Source organism: Gekko japonicus, unplaced genomic scaffold (assembly GCF_001447785.1).
Source record: "Gekko japonicus isolate JY-2015 unplaced genomic scaffold, Gekko_japonicus_V1.1 scaffold2, whole genome shotgun sequence".
In the NCBI taxonomy this organism is placed as follows: domain Eukaryota; kingdom Metazoa; phylum Chordata; class Lepidosauria; order Squamata; family Gekkonidae; genus Gekko; species Gekko japonicus.
Window position 1 is genome coordinate 3,921,360 of NW_015175358.1, and position 24,022 is coordinate 3,945,381.

Sequence of the window (24,022 nt, forward strand, 5' to 3'; positions counted from 1 at the left end):
GCCTCCAAGGGGAAGAGGAGCAGGCTAAAGGAAGACAGGCGGTGTCCCGGAGCAGGAAACCCTGGGGAAGGAAGGGCACAATGAGGAGGGACATATGTGCATGAGGGCACATTTAGTAGCCTAAAAGTGTATTAACAAAAACAGCCCTTTAAATATAAACCAACTGTAAAAACACCCCAAAAGATAAAAGCCTTTAGTTAAAAGTTTAGGTAAGGAGAAATGTTTTAGCATGGCCCTTCAGGGACAGTAAAGTAGGTGCCAGGTTGAGCCTCAAGGGAAAGGGCATTCCAAAAGAGAGGCATCAGTACTGAAATAGCCCTCCCTTCTCTTGCCACCCACCTCACTTCTGCAGGCAAAGGTGCAGAGAGCAAGGCTTGGGAGGAAAGGCTTTCTGGTAGGCATCTTCTGAATTGCTGGCTGTTTATGTCAGAATGCAGGATTGTGCATTAGCAAAGTAAACTTCAAACATACCTAGACTTGGATGTATGCTACCAAAAAGTGCTTTATGTAGAGTAAACACATAATTGTCTTGTTACAAGCATCAAAATGTCTGAAGAAATACCAGTGGTCCTTTGCTGCAAGCTATTGCAATCTGTTCAGCATTGAATAGATGTTGTAATTAAGGCCATGCTGTTTAGCCAAGCTCAGAATACAGAAACCTCTTTGTAGTTGGATTTTCACATGCATGACAACTGCAGTTTTTAAATCTTGCCTGCTACAAGAAAAATCCTTTTTCATTCTTGTGGTAGCATAACTAGCATTCGGTGAAGTATATTCTCTGAGCATAGAACGTACAAAGGAAATAAAACTTCCTGGAAGATTAATTCTTTCAGATCCTTACAGTGCATAAACACTGCTTGGGAATGGGACTGAGGTTTGCTGTACATGAATGTAATATCCGTGCTAGCTGGTATTTGCATTTGTTCTGAGAAGAGTGACTTTTGTGTATATTTTAATTAATAGTATCTTATTTTACCTCTTCTTTTGTACGTTCTCTGAGGTTTTACTATAGCTGACTCTTCTTTGTGATGAAAATGCTTGCTTTGCTTCATGCTGTCTTGGTGGTTTATGCACTTCGAGACTGACAAAATAGATAAGAATCTTTCTGTGGGACCAATTTGGCAACAGCTTTCTCAAATCATACTATTGCATATTAATCCATTGTAACAGCATGGGTTGGTGTTTGTGGTTGTAAAGGTCCTATTGGTTGGGAAGAGAGAGAAGAGAATTGTAAAGGTGATTTATAAGTAATTTTTTAGAATCTATTTAAGAAGGCAGTGGGGGTACAGAAAAGAAAAAGGAAAGGAAAAAGGGGTTACACAACATAATTGTGTTTGTTGAGGACAATCATATAATACTAAATGTACAAGACAGAAAATATTTGCCCTTACAGCCCCTTGGTTATAATTTTAAGGTATTACCTATAATATACAATAATTCTTCCTTCTATTGGGATACAATTGTATTCAACATTTTAAGTTTCAAACTTCATAATTAATCCATTTTTGCTCATTAGTTTCATCAGTACTACGTATTCAATATTACATATTTTCACCACTTCTTCCCTTTAACAGTTAAAAATATAACTAGTGCAAAGGAAGATCTATTATATATCTCTTATCAACAACCCATTTGTATTCAAGATGTTACATTTAAAACAGATTTTAATTCTACTTCTATTTCATTGCCATACATTTGTATATAATACTTTAGACTGCTTTTCATTCTAAGTTAGTTTCCTGCAAGCATAGTAGTACATATAATACACACTCTATTTCTCTTCAAATTTTGAAATAGATCTGTTTCTCAAGTAGGTTGTTAATTTTGCCATTACTGCATATTCAGCAAGTTTATTTGCCCATTCTTCTAAATGTGGACAGATGTCTAGTTTCCATTTTACTGCATAAATAGTTCTAACCACTGTCACCATGTATTTGAATATCTCTTCTAAAAATTTTGGTAATTTGTTAGGCAGAGCTCATGCTCTTAGCTTCCATTGGTAATTTAAACTTTAATATGTTCTGCATTTTTTGGTGTTATTTCTTTCAGGAATCTTTTTGGTTTTATACAAGGCCACCACATATGAAAGAAGTCTCAATGTCCTTTGGCGTTATATATACCATCTAAAAATATTTTGTACCAATTTGGTATTTGTATTAGTCCTAATAACAGTATTTTACAGACCCCTGACACTTCCCCACTCCCAGGCAGATTTTCCTGCCAAAAATATGTTTAGTTCCCATCACTGTCTGAGCCACCCTTTAGTAGCATATATTTCTGCTTTATTTCATAAGCTTTAACTGTCCCACCCTGTCACAGATATTAGTTTAGGCTCTTTCGAGAACTGCTCGTAAGAGAACAGCTCTGAAAGAACTTGTAACTGACCCAAGGTCACACTAGCAGCTGCATGTGGAGGAGTGGGGAATCAAACCCAGTTCTCCCAGTTTAGAGTCCATGCTCCTAACCACTACACCAAGCTGGCTTTGAAATTAATTTTCAAAACCAAATAAAGATTTTAATAAACAGGCAGGGAATAGATAAAAATGATAATTCCAGCTATAGTGGTTGCTGAGAACAAACTTTCTAATATATACAGATTTGAATTCTTACAACATAAAAGAGAGTGTTGTTGTTGCTTATTTTCAGAGTTTCAAGATCTTTTCAATGAGGGGTGCTTTGCTTGTTATTTATTTCAGCTGTTACACAGAATCTTGAATACAGTTTCTTAGTGGATAGCTGTCTTAGTGCTTCTAGGTTTCTCCCTTCAGAGATATAGGTTTTCCCTTTAGATATTAGTTTTCCAATGAGGTTAAGCTTCTCCCCTTTATCACAGACCAGGGTTCTGTTTCGAGTCCCTTTCACTGGCAGGACGTTATTCTTCTTGTCCCTAAGAAGCAATAACTCTTTTACTATTTGACTCGTGTGGGACTTTTCTCTAGTGACCCAGGCCTTCTGCCAAATCCTTCTCCAGTATCCATTGTCTATATAAAGCTGTTCTGTAGCTTTCTTGACTGAGAATCTAAATTCTCCCTCAGAGTAGTTCTAATATATTTAACACAATGAGGTCCTTATTCTTCTCTCTATAGAAGTACTTTTCTGACAATTCCTGACAGAAATCACTGACTCCCAAAGTCTCTTCCTTCAGAAGCCAAACCCTTTGCTTACTGATCCAGACCTTAGATTTCAGACAGAGACCAAAAGGTGAATTAATTTTTTCCCTCTGTATCAGCTGTTTCATTTCCTCTCTCAGCTGATGCTGGCCAATCAGAGTGAGTAGAACAGCCAATCAATAAGCTTTTCTCTCCAGGGAAGATTAACTCTTGAACTCCCTGACACAAGCAGCATTTTAAAAAGCCTGCTTTACCATCCATCACAGACTCATCATTAGTAGCTGTATATTGGTCTACTGTAATTACAGTCCTTATTTAAATATAATATATTATCCTTATTCCTCTTTTTAAACAATTGTAATGAAAGAACAGTAACAAGCAATATACATCAGTACTTAAGAATAGCTTACTCTAGGCCTGGAAATCTCCCAATGAAAAATGTAGGTTAAAGTGATTCCATGCATCAGATCTTACCGGGGTGAGCAAAATTACACCAAGTGTATGGTAAACTGAGATTAAGCTTTTCAGGCAGAAATTGACAGACCAAATTGTATGGGCATCCATATGAATAATTTGAAACACTGGATATTACAATGTGCCTCCAGTATGAAATAGTAAATCCGTTAGTGAAAGTAGCCTCACAGAGGTAATAGGCTGAATTGGTGTTTTCTTCCTGAAACAAAATTCAGTTTCTTGTGTTTGCTAAGAAATTCTTTTAATATTTATTTTTCCAAAATATTTTGGTAGATTCAAAGATGCTTTTGTGTAAATGGAAGGTTTCTGTGCATCCTGGCTAAACAGAGTAGAATGGAAGCACTGTTTAGCTATTGGACACAAATATCTCTGTGTATGTAATTTTTAAGGGCTAGTGTTGCCCAGTTTTGGAGCTCTGGGGTATCCCTGCTGTAACCATGCCAATTTAAAATAACATGTACATGGAATAGATTCAGAATTCCAGCTGGTCTAGTGGGTGCTTCTGTTAATTTCTTGGTTAAAAGCTGAATAATCTGTTTGTCCTTGATTGCTATAGTAATGAATAGATAAAGTCCAGCAAGTTCTAGTACCAAAACATAGTGACCAATTTTAAGTCATAATGTGGCATGATCAATCAGAAAACTTAACTGTCTCTTCCTCTCTTGTAGATTGCGGAAGCTTTGTTAAAAGAAAGAGACAAACAAGCAAAGTGGAATGGGATTCCTTTACTCTTAAAGAAGCTGTATGAGAATAGCCATCCCAATAGTGACTTTTCCCAGTGCCAAAGCATCTTGAAGGTAATGTTTCTGAATGGCAAACAGACTTTTATAATAGGAGGGTGCTGAATCCAGCTTTGGTTCTGTCATACTATAAGTCATTCTATAAATTTCATGTATTTTATTGATTTATGTTATGGTTTCCCCAACATAAACAATAAGTCAGTGTGTGCATCCTGGAAATAGCTCTTGTCAGACATCTCACTTTTTGATTTATTCTCTATTTGTCAAGGTATGTGTCAGTTTTTGTTTTGGCCCTTCCCATTGTTATAACACATCATTAACAGCTGGTTCTGACAATGAGTCCACTTAATCATTCTTCAGATAATCACTTGCATACAGAGTAATTTGGAAGTAGCAAACACATGCAATATCAGCACTTTCATAGAAGAGGGCCTGTAATGTTACCTGAGATTTTTACTCCTATAATGCTCTTTTCTTACAGGTGGAGCCATAACATGAGTAGCTGTCTGTGTAAATAGAAATAACTTTCTTTAATTAAAATTTGGGGTCTTGTAGGCCGTGTTTGTTGATAAAAAACTTATCAACGAACACAGCCTACAAGTCCAAAAATGTTAATTAAATATTGTTATGACGCCAGCCATGAAAGATTTAAGTTAAATAAATATTTATTTTATTTATTTATTGAATTTTTACCCTGCCCTCCCTGCCAAGGCCGGCTCAGGGCGGCTTACAGAAAATCAACACATAACTGCAGTAAAACATAAGTGTAATCACATACACACACACAACTTTAAAAAATTGTTCCAGAAAGTAATCTGAATGTTCAAAAGAATGTTATTGCTAGGCTTACACCAGATCTAATTTAGCTGCCCTGACTAGCAATTCAAAGTGCTGGTTATGATCTTGGACTCCAAACTGCTGTTTTGTCAGCATGACAACAAAACAGCATTTCCATTTGCAGGAGTGGGGGGGAATCTCTGCTGATTCTTCTCTCCTACTGTATTTATTATTATTTATTAAAATATTTATACCCCACCTTTCCCTGTATCTCAAGGCAGTTTAGAAATCCCAATTCCAAACATAAATAACGCAATAAAATTCCAATACCCACCCCAGTGTAAACTACTAAACTGCCCCTGAACCTTCTCTGGAGTGGAGTGGGATTCACTGACCCATTGGAGTGCAACTGGGGGGAGTGTAACTTTGATAACTGGAACCCGTCTTACACTACATGAAGAACTGGGGCTTGCCCCTGGAGTGAGAGGCTTTTGCCTTTGTCTTGCAGCTTGGCACCATGGCTCAGTGGCAGAGTATCTGCTTGACATGCAGAAGGTCCCAAGTTGATCCATGGCATCTCCAGTTAGAAAGGGGCCAAATAGTAGGTGATGTGAAAAACCTAGAATCGTAGAATAATAGAGTAGGAAAGGACCTCCAGGCCGGGCCATCTATTCCAACCCCCTGCACAATGCATGTTCCTAACCACTACACCAATACTGAACACAATACCTCTGAGACCCTAGAGAACCACTCCCAGTCAGAGGAGACAGTACTGATTTGGGGAGGCTGACGGTCTGAGTCAGTACAACACAGCTTCATGTGTTTGTTTACTTAAGATATTTGTGTGCCACCTCTTCAGAGTCCTCCTTGAGGTGGCTTATAATTGAAACCAGATCACAATATGTATTCATGTGAACGAATAGAGAAAATTGTCCAGCCTGCTAAGGAAGATTCTGACGCGTGCAATCAATGCATCATTCTGCATTCTAGAGGAGAGTCCATGTTAATTTGCACCCAAAACAACAAATATTCTTTTTTTTAACTGCCCCAAGGGGCAGAATTTTATTTATTTTTCAAAACAAACATACATATAAATATACACACATTACAACACAAAACATGAATGGGGGTAAAAAACATGCTTATTCTTAAGGTAGATTGCCTCATAAGTAGTTTTGTAGTTTCTTGAAGGTTAAATATAATGTGGCATAAGCTTTTTTGAGCAACTTTGTCAGATGCATGAAGAGTTATACTTAGTTCCACATACTAAGTCAGAGAGAAAGGGTTATTGTGAACTCACAGCTACACGGAAATTACTACTTCCTACTTCTTGGTCATAGACATCCTAATCTATGCCTGCAGGTTGCAGTAAAATCAGATAATAATTGAATATCAGCACAATGTAAGATTTAACAAATGCATAACTAGATTTCTGCTTAGGGGTTTTTTAAGGGGATCTCCAGAAGCATGGAATTTCTGGGTTGATAAATAGAAAGAAAAGACAAAGGCTGTGAATATTTCATGCTGTAAACTGGTGTTTTAAAATTTTTATGTTATCCGCAGTGATTTCTGCAGCTAGCATCAATAATAGTGTATGATATTAAGTACATTAGAATTTATACAATATCTGTTTTTATTTCTCATCAGGAAATTTCTCCCCTCCTTTCAATGGAAGCCATGGCATTTGTCACAGAAGAGAGAAAAGTTACTCAAGAATCTACTTTCCCAAATACATATACATTTGACTTGTTTGGTGGAGTTGATGTAAGTGTTTTGTGGATTCTGTTTTACTCTTAAATGTGGTAACATGTTCTTGGATAAGGTCGGTGAGACATTACTAGTTAAAAGAGGGAATTCCTTGTTCAAGGCACTAGTAAGTCCATAATATGGAATACTGTATCAAGTTATGGTCACCTGTTAATTTATACAAACATAAACAAAGAGATTCGTCAGTGCTTATGCATTTTGTCTTTATGACTAGAGACTGAAAGCCTGGCCTTTGATCCTGGGAAAAGATGTCTGAGAGAACATGATTGCACTGTACAGATTAGAGCAGGCCAGGAAGGGAAAGTAACCATGGAGAGAGTATTAAATCATACTGCTTTTCATTTCATAAGTCTCTCTAGGAAAGAATTAGTGGATGGAATTGATTTGTTGTCCGACTGATAACTGTACTGGGTGTTAAAAGAAATCATCTTCTGTTACCCTAACAGATTGGGTGTCTGCTGGGAAATGTGAGTGGAGTCTTCCTGATTTGCAGGAGTAGCTGTCCATAGGCCTGTTCCCCCCTCATCTCCAGCTGTTTTCACTGAGTTGCCTGGTGGCTGCAGGGTGCTGCTGATCAGGCAGCCCTACTAAGGTCTGCTGCAGCACCTGCACTTCTGAGCTGACTGCCCAGTTGCCTTCCAAAAGGATGTCTTCCTCTTCACTGCTAGGAGTGCTGAAGGGGTCCCATCTCAAAAGCTGTCCCTAGCTCTCAGGTGTGCAGTATTGAGAAATGTAGCCATATAACTTGGATAACTGCCACATTTCTGTACACTTGCTGCGGGTGAAATAAAGCTTATAATTAAAGGGACAGAGTAGAACAGCTTTACTTATATTTTAAGTGTTGATTTATCTAAGGATTTCCAGATGTTGTGGCACTCTTCTTACCCCGGATGAATAAAGGATACACCTTACCCCGGATGAATAAAGGATACACCTTCCCTATTCCTTTAGTAACGTTCTCTCTAGCATTGTGACTTGTCCCAGGTCACAATGTTTGCTGTGACCAGAGCACTTTGCTGCCTTGTGCCTTCTGACAGGTCTTCATCTGATTCGCCCTTATAGTCAGTTTTTGTGTGTCTTAGTGCTGCTGATATATTTTAGTCTTGAAAACCAAGATCACTGTCAAAGTAACTGTGTACAGAGCCTTCTTGTCCTGGTTTGACAGGATCCATAAGTATGCGTAGTCATTGTCTTGATGTCAGTGTCCAGGGTCAAAGCACATAGTCTTCTCTTGCATCTTTTATAATCAGACTTATATTTAGAATTCTTTAATGTTAATCTAAAATCCTTTTGGTCAATAATAATGACTATGGTAACTGCATCTCTTTTTATATATAGTAAGGATGAAATGCATTATGAATATAATAACTGATCTTCGATGTACCCAACTAAAGATTAGCTATAAATACAAGGTCATGCTTCAAGGTTTGGGAAGCTGTTTGTTGGGTCCGGGTCCAAATTTTGGGTGGCCCTGAGTGAACAGAGCCCAGTCCCCCCCATGCCCTCCTTTCCACCCCCACATCTGCATGTCCCCCACCTGCCCATGTGTCCTTCTCCTGCTTGTAAGTGCTTCCACTGTCCAGGCTCAGTTGTCTGCACCACCTGACATTGGCATCAGGAGTGCCACCATTGTGACCACCCACCTGCCCTTCTTTTAATGACCCTGGGCATTGGGGAGCACAGGTGCAGGGGAGGTGTGTGGGTGGAGGTGAGCAGCCCGGAGCCTGCCAGAAGCCCTGGGCCTTGGCAGCTGCCCCACCTCAGGGTATGCTGATGCCAGCCCTGGTGCTTGCTTAATCTTCAAGGATAAATCTAGAGTATCCTCATCTATTTTATTTATAAGAAATCATCATACTGTGGTCTGAACTGTAGAAGCTTAAACTAATCATTTCAGGTTAAAACATGAAGCTGCCTACTATAAGCATAATTAAGTCAGCTTCCAAATTCACTAGGAAATTGCATAGAGTTTTGTCTGTATAATCTACATATTACAGCACATTCAGACTCTGAACAGTGATTTGATTAAAATGCTGTCTTAATCAGAACTTAACTGGCAACACAGGTTGTGCTTTAATTAGCCTATAGTTTATTTTAGTTTATTTAAAAAATTTACCCAGTTTTTCTCCATTGAAAAGCATCTCCACTGAAAGCATCTTACAAAATGAAACTGTATTTTGTTTTGCGTATTTCAACAACGCCATGCAACCTAGTAGGTCCCCTCTAACCCTTGAAGCGGGTGATAGACCGCTAGGTTTTCCTGGGCTGGTGCTGATTCGGCCACCACAGCTCACGTAGGACCACAGTTGTGAGCACAGGCTGAGAGCCATGAGGCCTTTGACTTTTGCTCTTCAGCTTGTGCCAAAGTCCTGTGCTGCAGCTGGCCATTCCCAGGCTTTAAATTTCACAAAAAAAGGTGAGGCAAATCTTCAGTCCACATCTCACTCAACTGCTTAAATATTCCCTCCCCTTGTAAACTGGCACTGTTTTCAGCTTCTGCACACGGATTTTTTTAAATTTTTTTTACAATAAAAGCCAGAACAAGTACTATCCAAATGAGTGGTCAGAAGAGGTTCAGTGTCCAGTCCTGTGTCTACTGTACAGCAGTAGCCTAGTGTTGGAGTGGATGCTGTGTGCCATTACTGAAGGAGGAAAGAGCTGCCCTCCTCCTTGCTCTGGGACTGCAGCAGCTTCTGGTATCTTTGTGCCAATGGGTATGATACAAGTAATGAGTCCTGTGCAAGGGGCTCTGTCCGAGGGCAGAAGGTTCCTAGTAGCTTAGTTTCAGTTTTCTGGGCACGCTGCTTATTCTGCTGTTGCAGCCCAGCTTGCATTGTGGAATGTTTATCTGTATTACATTGTTTCCTCCTACAATAGTGTGCTTTTCTCTCCAGTTCCTACCCCATTACTTATGTCCTGAAGACTCAGCAATAGGCAGGGAGGGAAGGAGGGAGTATACTTACAGAGGAATTCATTTAGTAGAAGTCTTGCAGTGTTTATATGCCCGGTGCATTTCTGTATCCTAGATTAATAAAACAAGGGGGAGCCTGCCTTCCAGCATCAAGGTCAGTAGCTTGTATGCAAAAGGTAGCATTATTGTCACTTCAGTTAAATTTTAATCTCTAAATACCTGTTTGCTGGACTATTGCTGGAAATAGAAAACATTCAGAACACTCCTGTAGAAGTCAAAGCATTATGTAAACTTCTTGAAATATTGTCTAATTCCTTGTAGAAAAGCATTGTAAAAGAAAAAGTCATACAGATTTTTTGTGCAGTACAGAGCTAGTTGGTTTCTTTTTTCGCTCACTTAAAAATTTCAGCAAAGCAATTGACATTACTGTAGCATTATATTTAAACCAAGTTTATTCAGGCATATCTCTAATATTCACAGCTGCTAGTAGAAATACTCATGAGACCAACACTTATTACGCAGAAGAAGAAACAGAAAAGTAAGTAAATAATCTGCTTCTTTTCAAAGTGTTTCAATCTCTTGTAATCTTCTGTTTTGAGATGGAAACTAGTTGATAACAAATGGGGGCCCACAAGACTCACTGGGGGGAATCCCATCCCCCCCCATTCTATGAGCCCCGTGTGGAGCCCCTGGCTGTCTGCGGCTCACTGGGGAGAGGAGTCTCTGCTGGCTCGCTTGGAGTAGCTCCAGGTGAGCCAGCAGAGACTCTGCCCCACTGCTCTTTGTGGCTCACCTAGCTCCAGGCAAGCTACAGAGAGCGAGGAGTCTGCCAGGGCTCCCAGGCTGCCATGGTTACACCTCCTGACCCAGCACAGCTCCTGAGCTGAGAGGCTCCATGCAGCTCTTAGGTTGCCGCCATGCTGCCACCTGGTCCAGCGCAGCTCCCGGGCTGCCACACCACCAAAAGTAGGTGAGTTCCCTGTGCTTGCACTTTTTTATTTTGGGGAGAATTTAGACACCCCCCCGTGTGTTTTTAAAACATGTTAGCTTTTTCTGCATACCTGGGAGTCCTCCAAGTGTGTTTAGCATCTGTGTGGCCCTGATCCATGGATTTAGCTATCTGCAGATGGGGGCCACAGGTGGATATTAGAATATAAGATACAGGTGTAGATGGCACTTCATGCTGTGCACATCCTTGAGCATTTGAGAAAATTCAGGAGTAACTTGATTTTTAAAATGTTCATGGCATCCTAGAGCATGAAATCTAAATTGAAAGCAATAATTTTTGCAGGTCTTAGGGGGGGAGTGAAAAGTAGTTCATCTGTTAGTTCAGCTATCCAATAAGAAATTAACATTTGGGGAGGGGCTGTGGCTCATACAGAAGGTCCCACGTTCAATCCCCAGCATCTCCAGTTAAAGGATCTAGCGGTAGGTGATTTGAAAGACCTCAGCTTGAGACCCTGGAGAGTGGCTGCCCTCCTGAGACAGTGCTGACTTTGATGGACCAATGGTCTGATTCGGTATAAGGCAGATTCACGTGAATATTTCTTCATATTTTTATTATTTCATAAGAACATAAGAGACGCCAATGTTGGATCAGGCCAAAGGCCCATCCAGTCCAACACTCTGTGTCACACAGTGGCCAGAAATACCAGGTGCCATCAGGAGGTCCACCAGTGGGGCCAGGACATTAGAAGCCCTCCCACTGTTGACCCCCCCCCCCCAAGCACCAAGAAGACAGAGCATCACTTGCCCCAGAGCCCCTAGCTATACCTTGTGGCTAATAGCCACTGATGGACCTCTGCTCCATATGCTTATCTAATTCCCTTTTGAAGCCGTCCATGCTTGTAGCACCCACCACTTCCTGTGGCAGTGAATTCCAAGTGTTAATCACTCTTGGGTGAAGAAGTACTTCCTTTTATCCGTTCTAACCCGACCGCTCTGCAGTTTCATGGAGTGCCCACGAGTTTCCAAGTTTGGAGCTAATTTCAGAGGACGAGCATCACAGCAGGGGTACCACAGAATAAATACAGTTTTGTCTACCAGCTGTGGGCCAAATTGCATAAGCAATTAAAATACAAATGCCCTGAAGGATAATTCTTATACTTACCATTTAGCCTTGATTCTATTTGCCCTAATAACTGACATCACTCACGTGAAGCTTGCTCAGTATTAAGATACAGTTATGCCATTAACTTCAAGCTGTGGGAATTTAACAACAGGGATGCTTGCATGTGCTATGTTAAGGAGAATTGTGCATTCAGACATGGTGATAGTTTAGGAGTCCTAACTGGTGTGTGTTTGTTTTCTTGCAGTAAGTGATGATCTTATCAAGGATTGCTTAAGCATATTGTACAACACTTGTATATGTGTAAGTAATATTCTATGTTCTAGCAAGTATTTTCATTTTATCATGGAGCTAAATTTATTTTGCCTGAGGCTAAAAATACTCTGAATCATAAAGACTAAAATAACAAGTTGAGTGTTTAATACTCCTGGTGATAAAGCTTTTACTGCATTTTGCACATTGTGGTATGAGTCACCAAATCTATTGCTGCTTGTTTACATTTTGTATAAATAACCTTTTATGAGCATTTCCTTAGTCATTGCTGAAGTATTTTAGTACTTAGTAAAGCAGTAGTTTACTGTGGGCATTTGATATATTTGTTCCCTGTTCAGTTATGTAGGTAAAAAACAAAAACCAAGGAGTTTCCTAGGATTAGATGTTTTGCTTTGTTGGAACTGTCACATTTTTAAAAGTTGTGCATTCTGGGTTTTGCATATCATACTTGCTTAGGACTGCTTTTATTGAGTTACGTTTAATAATGAAACTGTTTTGAGTTGATATGTGCAATGCTGCACAAAAATCAAAGCCTAAACAGCAAATCTTGTATTTTCTACCTGTCACAGAGCTATATGTACTGACAAATTCATGTGGGCAGCTGTGTTGGTCTGAAGCAATAGAACAAAGCTTGAGTCCAGTGGGGCACCTTTAAGACCAACAAAGTTTTATTCTGTGTGTAAGCGTTCATGTGCTTGCACACTTCTTCAGAGACAATGTACTGACTAGATTATTGTTTGGTCTCTAACTCCTGTTGCATGGATCAGTTCTGTAAACTTCTGACTACAGTATTCTGACCAGATGAGATTTTATATAAAAAATCTATTTGCTTCTGCCACACCACTACACTGCACTTGCCACATGACAGCAGTCCAGTTTATTATGTATGTATGTATGTATGTATTTATTAAATTTGTACCCCACCCTCCCCGCCTCGACAGTTCTACTTCCTGGGAGTTTTGATGACTGTTCACCTTTCAGCAAAGAGAGATTAAGGATTTTGCAGACTGTTTGCCAGCACCCTCTCTCTATCCATAGTTTATCTGCACTTATCTCTCTTCTTGTTGGTTCCTGGAAATTAGCTGTAAGCAAAGGGCAAGGCAAAGATAAACCATGGCTAGAGAAAGGTGGCCCATGTGGTACATAAAGATAATTAGGGAAACCAGTGGAATTCTTAACAGGCAGAGCTGTGCTGCTGTCATATGGTGGGCATAATGTTCAGGCTGGTTTTTATTTTATGGCTGCCATATGGCTGCTGTGCGGGAGGCTGTTTACAGAGCTTCTGAATTTAAATTCCCATACTGTAGCTATACTTGCATGTGAAGGAACGCATTGGGAGGTATTAGGCAGGCTTTACTAGTCTTTTACCCTATCACTGTGGGCAAGGGTGACTTTGATTTGATCACTGCATTAAAATAGTATACTCTTGAGCCACTCACCAGCAGGGTAGAGGTCTTGACCTACTCTGAGTTCCCCACGTATACAGAAAAACAATCAACCTTAACTCTGAAGACTGAAAATGTTCCAGAAGGGAAAACCATTGAGAGCAATTGAGTGTCAGTAAAAGGGAGAGGAGAAATCAGCCTGCTGAAGCTCATGAGAGCTTCCCGAATCCTGGAGAGGGAGATTTTGAGGGGTGGACTTGTATTCTGTGATTCATTCTCCTTACAATTCCTCACAGTGTAAAGAGGTAAAATTTCTAGAAATTATTAAGCCATGGGAGAAAACCCTGGTGGTTTTCTGGGTTTGAGGGGAGGAGAGACTGAAATTTGGGAGGAAATCAGATTATATACAGTATATAATCTCAAGAGCTGCTGGAGAATATACCACAGACCATTGTAAAAAAATAGAGCCATGAGCTACTCCTCGAACTTGCCCAGTAGATAATTAAGCCTTCATAACTGATTCATAAGTTAACTTGTCTTGCAGTATCAGCCTTTTCTCATATGTACATGCCCTCCTCTCCTCCTTGCAGACTGAAGGGGTCACTAAGCGATTGGCAGAAAGAAATGATTTTGTCCTGTTCTTGTTTACATTGATGACAAACAAAAAGACATTCCTGCAAACAGCCACCCTTATTGAAGATATCCTGGGCGTGAAAAAGGTTTGTTAGTATTCCTAGGCTTCTGATAATCTTCCACAGTCTTTAAAAGGCTGCTGGAAGCTGGGACTGTATTCTGATAAGTCATTGTAATAATACCTTGAGTAAAAATGCATATTCCATTTGTAAGTTCTTGTGTAGTTCATCTCTTGTGCAGTTTGGGAAGATAATGGTGTAATTATAGCCCTGAAAAGGTGCCTTCTAACTGGTGATGGACTACATATACAGTCTTCATCTTGTAATCACCAAGGCAGGCACTGCTGTGTACCAGTAAGTCAGTATGCTACTTGATTTATCCCAGGTCCACTTACTTGTGGGAGGATGCTCAGAACATCATGGGTTTCAACCCAGTGAAACTGCTAGGAGGTAAGCAGTAAACCAAACAGCTGGGAAAGAGAAATCAGAGCCTTCCCCTTTCTCTCTGCTCTGATGACCTGCACACAGGAACAACATCCACAGTCTGGGGTAATAAAGAGGCAAGAGGGAGACCTCTAGACTGCCTGTTTTGCCATCGCCATCAGAGTACAGCAACAAGTATGGGTATAGGGGTGGCTTCTTCTCTGGCTTAGATTTAGCATCCAATCCAAAGAAAATGTTGGGGGCTGTTGCAGTTGTGTTGGAGGGAGCTGAAGTTACAGTTTCCTACTTCATTGCAGAAGACTGAACTAAAAAAATAGTGACACTACTGAAGTCTGCACACTCATCACTCTTGCTGTGAACTAGGACCCTGTTTGTCGGGGCAGTGATTTGTTACTTAGGTTATCATATGTGCCACATGCAAAAAAAGCAAAAATTTAAAAATGCCCTGGTGCAGAAAAGCAATTCCGCCCTAACAATCATAAGCCTGTCTTACCTGAGAATGTTCTTTCTGACCTCATATTCATTTTTACCTTGAACCTGAAATATAACTTTCTCTTGAAAATGGATTTACTTAGGACTCAGGTTGCATCAGTGGAACACGTTAAATATCCTGTTTCCCAGCTACAGTAATATTCAGGACCATCAAGGAAGCAAAAGAAAAACAAAGCTTTTAAGGAAGAGGAAATTTCCTCCTATCACTAGTGATGTCTGCTGCTTAATGCCGTATTCTTTGGGTTTTGTATTTGAACAGATATACAGCCCCATGTGATGGTGTGTAAAATGTATTAATTACTCTAGGAAAAATATTTATGCTGAACTCTGTTAAACTATAGCCTGAGTGATAAATGTAGAGGTTACTGCCTTTCTAAATATGTAAGGATGTTGGAAAGAATTTGTGTTATGCTACATATGATTAGAATTATTTGTTCATTACCAATCAACATACTGATTTGTATCTCCTTTTTTTCAGGAAATGATTCAGTTAGAGGACATTCCGAATCTCTCCAGCCTAGTATCTAGTTTTGATCAACAGCAGCTTGCTAATTTCTGCAGGATCCTTGCAGTTACAATCTCAGAGCTTGACACAGGCAGTGATGACAAACATACACTATTGGCAAAAAATGCTCAGCAGAAAAAGAACTTGGGTCCTTCTCGAGCAGAAATGAATCAAGGTACAGCATTCCGTTCCTGATGTGAATAGTTCCAAGCAAGAACTCTCAAAAACTGGATAGGATGAGATGAGAACATGTGTAACAGTAAGGTTTAAAGATGCTCAGAGAGTATTGTGGGTGGAGAAAGAGATGGCTCTGGTAAACTGAGGACAGAACCAGCGGTTGAAATCCACTCTGAATTCCCCATACGCCTTGCTTTGCAATGATCTACTAATGCTTAAATTTAGCCTTTTGAGGTAATTGTCTTGCTTTGGTTCCTTTCATAGCTACGCTTCTTGATATACCAGGCTTCATTGAGCGATTATGTAAACTAGCAACAAGAAAAGTATCAGAAACAACAGGAAATTCTAGCTTTCTTCAGGAGCTGGAGGAGTGGTACACTTGGCTAGACAATGCACTTGTTCTTGATGCGCTAATGCGTGTGGCGGATGAGGAGACGGAGCAAAGCAGCACAGGTACCTGTTTTGAACCAGATAGCATTACTACCTGTAGGTATTGGTCATATGGACTGCAATCAATTTTTAACATTATCTTCTAATGAAATTATACTAAATGAGGTGAAGACAAAATCTCTGTAACATTATCATTCAGTAGCAATAGTTGTTGATGTATGTTCTGGAAATGCAGTACTCTTAAACTTCTGGACTATACCTACTTCCCTGGGCCACTTCACACAATGTATAGTAGGTGCATACTTTTGTATCTGTAGTGTTCTTTGTACCATGAGATGACCCTGTCTGTCTGTCCTTGGGTCTGGTACTCATTGCTGATCCCACATACAACTGGCCAGGAATCCCTGTAAGTATAACACATAATTTAAAAAGAATGGCTGTAGCTCTTGGCATTGCTTGATAGAGGTGTCTGTCCACCAACTTCTTACTACACTTACAGTGTTCACGTTTTCGGATGGGAAGAATGTTAGATCAATCTGGTAGGGCCTTCCTATGCATTATTTGCATTTTAGTGCTATATTGGGAGCAATAAGCAGCAGATCCTAGAAAAGCTGGGACAGCATTGCCAAGGGGATCCTTGTGATTGTGTTGCCCCCTTTGGATGGAGTGAGCCATTTCTGCTATTGTGAGCAAATGAGCCAGTTTCGTATACCTTATTTTTTTTGCACATTTGTTAACTGTTGTTATTGACACCACTGTGAAGACTTCCAAGCTCAAATTTGTCTGTCTTAGAATCTTCAGATGAGAGTGGATTTGCAAACACCTCAACAAGGAATCAGCTTCCCCAGTCCATGAAGATTATGCATGAGATCATGTACAAGTTGGAAGTGTTGTATGTTCTCTGTGTGCTTTTAATGGGCAGGCAAAGGAATCAGGTGAGGCTCTGTGCACTGTGAACAATGTGTGGAATTAGCAGCAGCTCTCCAGGTTGATTAAAGATTGCTTAAAGTCCTGGGACCTTTTAAGAAAAATGCAAACTATTTTTTAATCTGTGGCCACTGCTAATCCCGTTATTAAGATTAAGAACCACATTCAGGTTTTATCTACTACAAATTGGAAAGTGCTTGTTGATTTATGTGCCCTATTGAATGGATGGTTGGAAAACTTTCAGTTCTTGGTGTAATGAATTTAAATCAGAATATAGCTTTCAAGCCAAGTACTTTATAAGTAGAAAACTAGATAGAGTAGGCAGTAGCAGTTTAAACCATCACCCCTAGTCCCTTTACATGCTGACTCTGACTCCCTCTCTGTGTCTCTCTGTCTCTCTCTCAAATGCAGTCCTCTTGTATTCAGCTGGTTGCTCAAGCGAGTAATAGTTTCCAGCCCATGTCTGCAGGGCTGTGTGGGAAGAGCCAAGTGTGTGCAGCTGCTATTTAAGTGCTACATTGAGCTGATGAGATGTTAGTTTCCATTTGCTTTCTGTATAGACATCTGTGGTAGATGGTTTCAAGTTCCACCCTCCAGAAGGCTCAGCCAATCACATTCAAATGATGAATTGAAATATTGAAAAGTTTTGTTTAAAAAAAAACCCACTAGCTTGGCAGTTTAACTGCTGGCCAAGTGACAGAACTGGGGGCTGTTGGACTTTGGTGAGACAAGGGTTTGGAGGTCTGCTGGTTGGGCAAAGACTCCATTAGGGACTTCACATATTTTGAAGCTAAGTAGGGCTGAGGTGCTGTTCCTGTAAGAAATAGTTAAAATCCTTTCTGTTCCATGGCGGTGGTCACACGGGCCGGAAAATGCGGGGGGGAAGTGTGGCCGTTTGCCCCGGAGGAAAATAACGCGTGGCCGCCCGATCACACGTCCCGGTCGAGGTCCCGTGGTCAGGGGGGAGATGCTGATCACATGAGTATCCTGCACCTCCACCAAGAGCAGCCAGCCCGATAAGAAAGGGAAAGGAAAGAGCCGTGGCCTCTGGGAGGGTCTCGCGCAGCCCACTCCGGGCAGGGTCCGTGTTCCGCTTGCAAGGAGGGGAGGGGGAGATTAAACCGCCAGATCCCCCCTCCCAGCCAGCAGCCCTCCGTCCCTCCCTCCCTGGGACACGCGGCCCGCTCTCAGCCCGGCCTCTGCCACTCACCCCCATTGCAGCCTCTCATGGCCCTCTCTCGAACTCAAAGAAGCCGCGCTGCGCGATCACACTAGCAATCGCTCTTTGTGCGCATGCGCTGTTGGGCGCTTTTGGAGACTTGGGAGGTAAAAAAAACCCCTTGTTTGCAACTAACATCGGCGGGTGCCGGATGCCACGTAATTCCACCGGAAACACGATCAGACGCCCGCCCTTGGCTCGCGGTTTCCAGAAACTAGTACCTCGTAAGTACTAGTTTTTAAAGCCGTATCTTTGGTGGGAAGCCACGGTTCGCTGCGGGAGCACTGCACTTCCCAGATGTTGCTGTGTGATCGCGCCCGGAAAATCCGCGGGACTCCCGTGCCTTCAGCGGGGCAAATGCTCCGTGTGAACGGGGCCCATGTTATCCTTCTGAATCAGTAAAACAAGAAACCCACTTTGTAACTGTTATTTCTCAAGCCCCAGCTTGCAGTAATTTGATAATGTGGAGAGGGCCAGAGAAGAGGAAGAACAAACCAACCAAGCATACCACTGAAGTAAACCTGTTTGTTAGTTGTTTTTATAAAGCCAACTGTGTTCCTTCAAGCAGTAATCCCCTCATCATGCCAGTTGGTGCCCCGAGTATAAGCATTGTCCTCATTGAGAACTAGAAGACTAAGTGGTCCCAAAGGCCTCAATTTTAAAAATAGAGGTATAGAAAAAAAATCAGTTGTTGTAGTTTTTTGGGCTGTATGGCCATGGTCTTGGCACTGTAGTACCTGGCATTTCGCCAGCAGCTGTGACTGGCATCCTCAGAGGTATAACACAGAAAGATAGAGTACTCTCTGTGTCAAGATGAGAAGAAAAATGGTAGGCAGGTAATTTATATCTACTCAGGAAGGTGGGGTAGGGCCGAGTCATTATCTTGTAGGAGTTCCCCAGGCTGTGACTTACTAATGGAGGAGCTTTCCTAAGGAAGTTCTTTTGTATATGGATTGGATGTTGAAATTCTAATCTTCTCTGTAGTACTGTTGTAAGATGTAGAGCATTTTGTGTTTTTCAGGACTGGAAACCATGCCCTATTTATTTTTAAATTCTCTTCCTTCCTGTTGAAATTGTGTTTATGTTTATGAATTTCATTGGCTTCCCTGTATAATCTGACATGGTAATTGGATGTGTTGTCCAGCACAACCTTACAAACAGTATTCAGACTCACCAGAAAAATACAACAGATGCTACGATCGGCAAAAGAGAGAAGAGACACCCCCCCCCCTCACTTCTGCAGAAGTATACCTCATAGGCTGCAGTTGTGGACAGGTTTACATCGGGACCACATAACGTAGCATCCAGACAAGAATTAAAAGAACATGAAAGAGACTGCAGACTTCGCCAACCTGAAAAATCAGCAGTGGCTGAACAGGACACAGTATCTTATTCCAAGACACTGAAATGCTGGACAGCACATCCAATCTTACAACAGCACTACAGATATGATTAGAATTTCAACATCCCTACCCCACCTTCCTGAGTAGATATAAATTACCTTCCTACCATTTTTCTTCTCACATTGACACAGAGAGTACTCTATCTTTCTGTGTTATACCTCTGAGGATGCCAGTCACAGGTGCTGGTGAAATGTCAGGTACTACAATGCCAAGACCACGGCCATACAGCCCAGAAAATCTACAACAACTAATGAACTCCAGCCATGAAAGCCTTCGACAACATATGGAAAAAAAGTTTTCAGGGAGGTGAAATAGAAATTTCTAGGTCTAGAGGCTGTGTCTCGTCACAACTGCCACCTCCAAGCAGTAAATATATTGTTCTGTGATGAGTCCCAGACCCATCAGTAAAATTTGGGATTTGTAGGAGTTCCATAGTCCATTGCCAGACCTACCGTGATAGCTGATGATGTTGCCAAAAGGATCTGGCTGTTGCTATGCCTACTAATAGAAGATACTGTCCAGCTAGGTTTTTGGCCAGGAAAACCCATGCCATATTGTGTTCCTGCCTGTATAGGTGTGAAAAGCCATCTCGGAATTGGCAAACCCACAGTAGAAAGCTTTGCATTCGAACACTGAAACTTGATGCAGTATTGAATACAGATAGCTAGAAAATATTGCCCTAGATTAAGAGTGCAGCCTGCACAAGCACAGGTAAACATGGGGCATTTGCATTGTTCCTGTTCATTTCCTGCAGATTGCAGAAGAGAAATTCCTAATAGATATTGTCTAAGACTTAAATATTTTAAATAATTCATTATAGTAACAACAACAAAATTTTAAATAATTCATTATAGTAACAACAAAACTTGATTAGCTTACCTTCTGGTGAAACTTGGTAACTTAATTTTAATAGGGCCAATGTCAGACTTGCAGTAAACACTACTAATTTATATGTACAGTAACATCTGAGAAATTCAGATGCCAGTAAGTGTGCCAGATGACCATTCCAGTGACTGATCACACAGAAGTGATACGTGGACTCAATATTTTGTTTCTTTAGGTTCACAAAATGATTGCAGAATATAAATTGATCCCTGGCCTTAATAATTTGTTTGACAAATTGATCTGGCGGAAACATTCAGCATCAGCCCTTGTTCTACATGGGCATAGTCAAAATTGCGACTGTAGTCCGGTGAGTACTCTTTCGTGTGCATTGCTTAAAAACTATCCTGTACAGGTGCTTTGAGGTCCCAATGGATTACTCTGACTGCTGCTAGCAATCTCATTCTGCCTAAATGCTTTAGCTATCTTTTAAAGGACTTGCTGATTTAGTCCCACCCCCACTGTACAGCTACTAATGCCCTCTAATGTTACTTCTAAAAGAAATCATGAGGCTTTCTTTTGCAGGATATTACCTTGAAGATTCAGTTTCTGCGGCTGCTTCAGAGTTTTAGTGATCATCATGAGTGAGTATAGAAGATTTTTGCAATAAATGTTGTACTGTTGCTTTAAGTGGGTCAGGCAATATAAATACTCCTTAAAAGACACAGACAAGAGTGTGTAGCAGTTGCTTTTGGTTAGTCCTAAATGTTACTCTGTTAAGGAGCAAGTAGAAAGATCAGGAAATACCCTTGGCTATACACAGTGGCATCTGTCCCATGCAATGTATGCAAAGTACAACTACAACTTGGCATATTTCCATTCATGCATTGATCATTGTATAAGTGGGAGCTCTGCATACACCACAATCCTAACATGAGCAATATTCCTAAACATTATTCCTAAACATAATCTCTGTGTCAAGGATTCCATCTTTCTGTGTTTATACCTCTGAGGATGCCAGTCACAGCTACTGGCGAAACGTCAGGTTCTACAATGCCAAGACCACGGCCACACATCCCGGAAAATCTACAGCAACTAATGAACTCCGGCCGTGAAAGCCTTCGACAACATATTCCTAAGCATGTGATGCAATCAAATCACATTGTATAAATGCATCCTAAATGAACGATACATGTGTTTGATAAATGTTGAGTACTTTGTTTAATGTTCCATCAGTCAGGATATCCTTTCATGCTGCTTGTTCCCCTTCTACTCCCCGTGTTTGTGTTGCTGCTTGAGTAGGACTCCTTCACTGCGTGTGATGGACCCTGCCTCTTTTTCATCCCCCAAAGCCTCTATCTTGTTCAATGGTATTGTAAGCTCTATACTTCACAAAAGTGAATATACCTGTTTGGATACAATGAGGTTTTCTTAGTCCAGTACTCTAGTGTGACTTCTGAAAAACCACTTCTTGTACTACAGTGTCAGTGAACACTAGTGGAAGCTGACCATACAATGCAAGCCAGTTACAGCTCCTGTCTTCAGAAATGAATAGAGTGTCTGGTATCTTCAGCAGACTAGGGCTTTGAGGCCTGTATGACTCAGGTCCTTGTTATCTTTCTGCTGTTTGCCTGAAATAATCGGGTAATGGGTACAGCTGGAATAGAGTCATTGTACGCATTCCAGTGGAGACCAGCAAATCGCAAAGAAATCTGCATAGGAGGTGAGAGAAGCTCCTCTTAACCATGGGAGAACAATTTTACATGACTTACTAGGGATCAACTTCAGCAGTAGCCAGCCTTGACCACACTTTTCTTCCCTTTTGAGTCCTGAGCTTTCAGAGTACACAATAATCAACTTTGCAGGCCCAACATGTTTGAAAATAGGATACAGACAAAGGGTAGAGGCTGTAAAGACTGGGAGGGAAAATCCTATCCCCCTACCCTGGCTACTCACTCACCTGCCTGGTTTTCTCTGTTTGCCAGTGCAGTGAAAAGCATGGAAGTGGTGGTGTGCAGGCGAAGCATCTTTACCTTCCCTTCACTCTTGCTCCTAGTGTCTGTTGCCAACATGTTCTCTTACAGACATTACCTTTTCCATTTTTGTTTCAGCTGTACCTCTACAAGTCTCTTTAAACACTTGTATTTTTCTGCAGACCTCAGATATTCTGCAGGTCTGCAGAAGCCTATTTCCTATCTCCTCAGTGTTCCTGTTGTACATAGGTTTAGCCTGCATTGGGGGAAGGGAGGACACTTGACTGTTAAGATACATACATTATGCATTTTAAAAAAATCAAATAGATCTGCTCAGCTTGTCTGCTTTGTCTTTTGTACTAGGAACAAGTATTTGCTTTTAAACAGCCAGGAGCTTAATGAACTGAGTGCAATCTCCCTCAAAGCCAATATCCCTGAAGTAGATGCAGTTGTCAACACAGACAGGTAAAGAAAAGGGCACACTACTCTTTTTCTCCTTGAAAATGTGTTATACTTTAGCAGACCTGATGTGCTGCAAGAATCTTGGTTTAGCAGACCTGATGTGCTGCAAGAATCTCTAGAAACTTAGTGCTTTGAAGTAGCAAAGCTATTAGGGAGCTGCCCCAGTGACAGTAATTGTGTATTTTGAGTAGCTCACTAGCTACATGTGGAGGCTCTGTTTGCATTCCTTTTCAACTTGACCCGTCCTCATCTGAGGCCTCCTCCCTGTCCCTTTTGTGATAGCAGCTGTACAGCTGTTGTAAAGTGGAGATATTTCCGGTCACTGAGCTTGGTCACTGTGGGGTAGAGGGTAAGTGTAGATGATTATGAGAATGGGGGTGCCGCGGGGGTTACCAGTGTTAAATCCCTTGCCCTATAGTGAAACTGCCTGATACTTACATGGAAGTATGTAAGAAACGGTGAACCCATTTCAGTAGCGTTTAAAAAAAGAAACTTAAAGCAGTAAATGTACTCTGTTATAAACGTATCCCTATGTATTTTGTACATCCCATTAAAGCAACTTTTAGAATTGCAGTAGAAAAATATATAACAGGGGAGTTAACATCATCCACCAAATCCTAGCGTGATAGCTGTGTGGGTTTTGGCCAAAGTGGATGATAGGCACACAAGGTATGCTGCTGTGCACCTTCTACTTGCTCTGTAGAACTAAGCAGTGTGGAGAGACTTTACATTGCAACCAGTTGCCTTACTCATAATTTTCCTCCATATTTTAGAAGTTTAGTCTGTGATGGAAAAAGAGGGTTGCTCACCAGACTGCTGCAGGTAATGAAGAAGGAGCCAGCAGAATCTTCATTCAGGTGAGTTCTATTCTTGTTACATGAAGCACAGGGTGCTGTTGTAGGAAAACTTGATCTTAAGAGCTCAGTTTCACTACCTGCTATTAGACAGTTTCATTTCTTTCTTTATATCCAAAATTGAGAAAAACATGGAGACAAATGGAAGCAAGACTTCACCCCACAGCAGTTCTTTCCTTCCCTGTTGCTTTTAAAGTGGGTTTGTCTCCATAAGAAACCT

General features: G+C 41.0%; 1 protein-coding gene across 1 annotated transcript in view; it reads left to right on the forward strand.

Moving 5' to 3' along the window:
- The window catches only part of TRPC4AP (transient receptor potential cation channel, subfamily C, member 4 associated protein), a 35,422-nt gene that overhangs the window by 6,740 nt on the left and 4,660 nt on the right, over positions 1-24,022 (forward strand). Inside the window, exons 2-13 of the mRNA XM_015425264.1 lie at positions 4,253-4,381; positions 6,749-6,865; positions 10,257-10,314; positions 12,092-12,147; positions 14,093-14,221; positions 15,549-15,750; positions 16,017-16,205; positions 16,935-17,077; positions 20,752-20,883; positions 21,099-21,157; positions 22,850-22,951; positions 23,722-23,805. Coding sequence (XP_015280750.1) covers positions 4,253-4,381; positions 6,749-6,865; positions 10,257-10,314; positions 12,092-12,147; positions 14,093-14,221; positions 15,549-15,750; positions 16,017-16,205; positions 16,935-17,077; positions 20,752-20,883; positions 21,099-21,157; positions 22,850-22,951; positions 23,722-23,805 — 1,400 coding nt within the window. The remainder of the gene's footprint in view (positions 1-4,252; positions 4,382-6,748; positions 6,866-10,256; positions 10,315-12,091; positions 12,148-14,092; positions 14,222-15,548; positions 15,751-16,016; positions 16,206-16,934; positions 17,078-20,751; positions 20,884-21,098; positions 21,158-22,849; positions 22,952-23,721; positions 23,806-24,022) is intronic.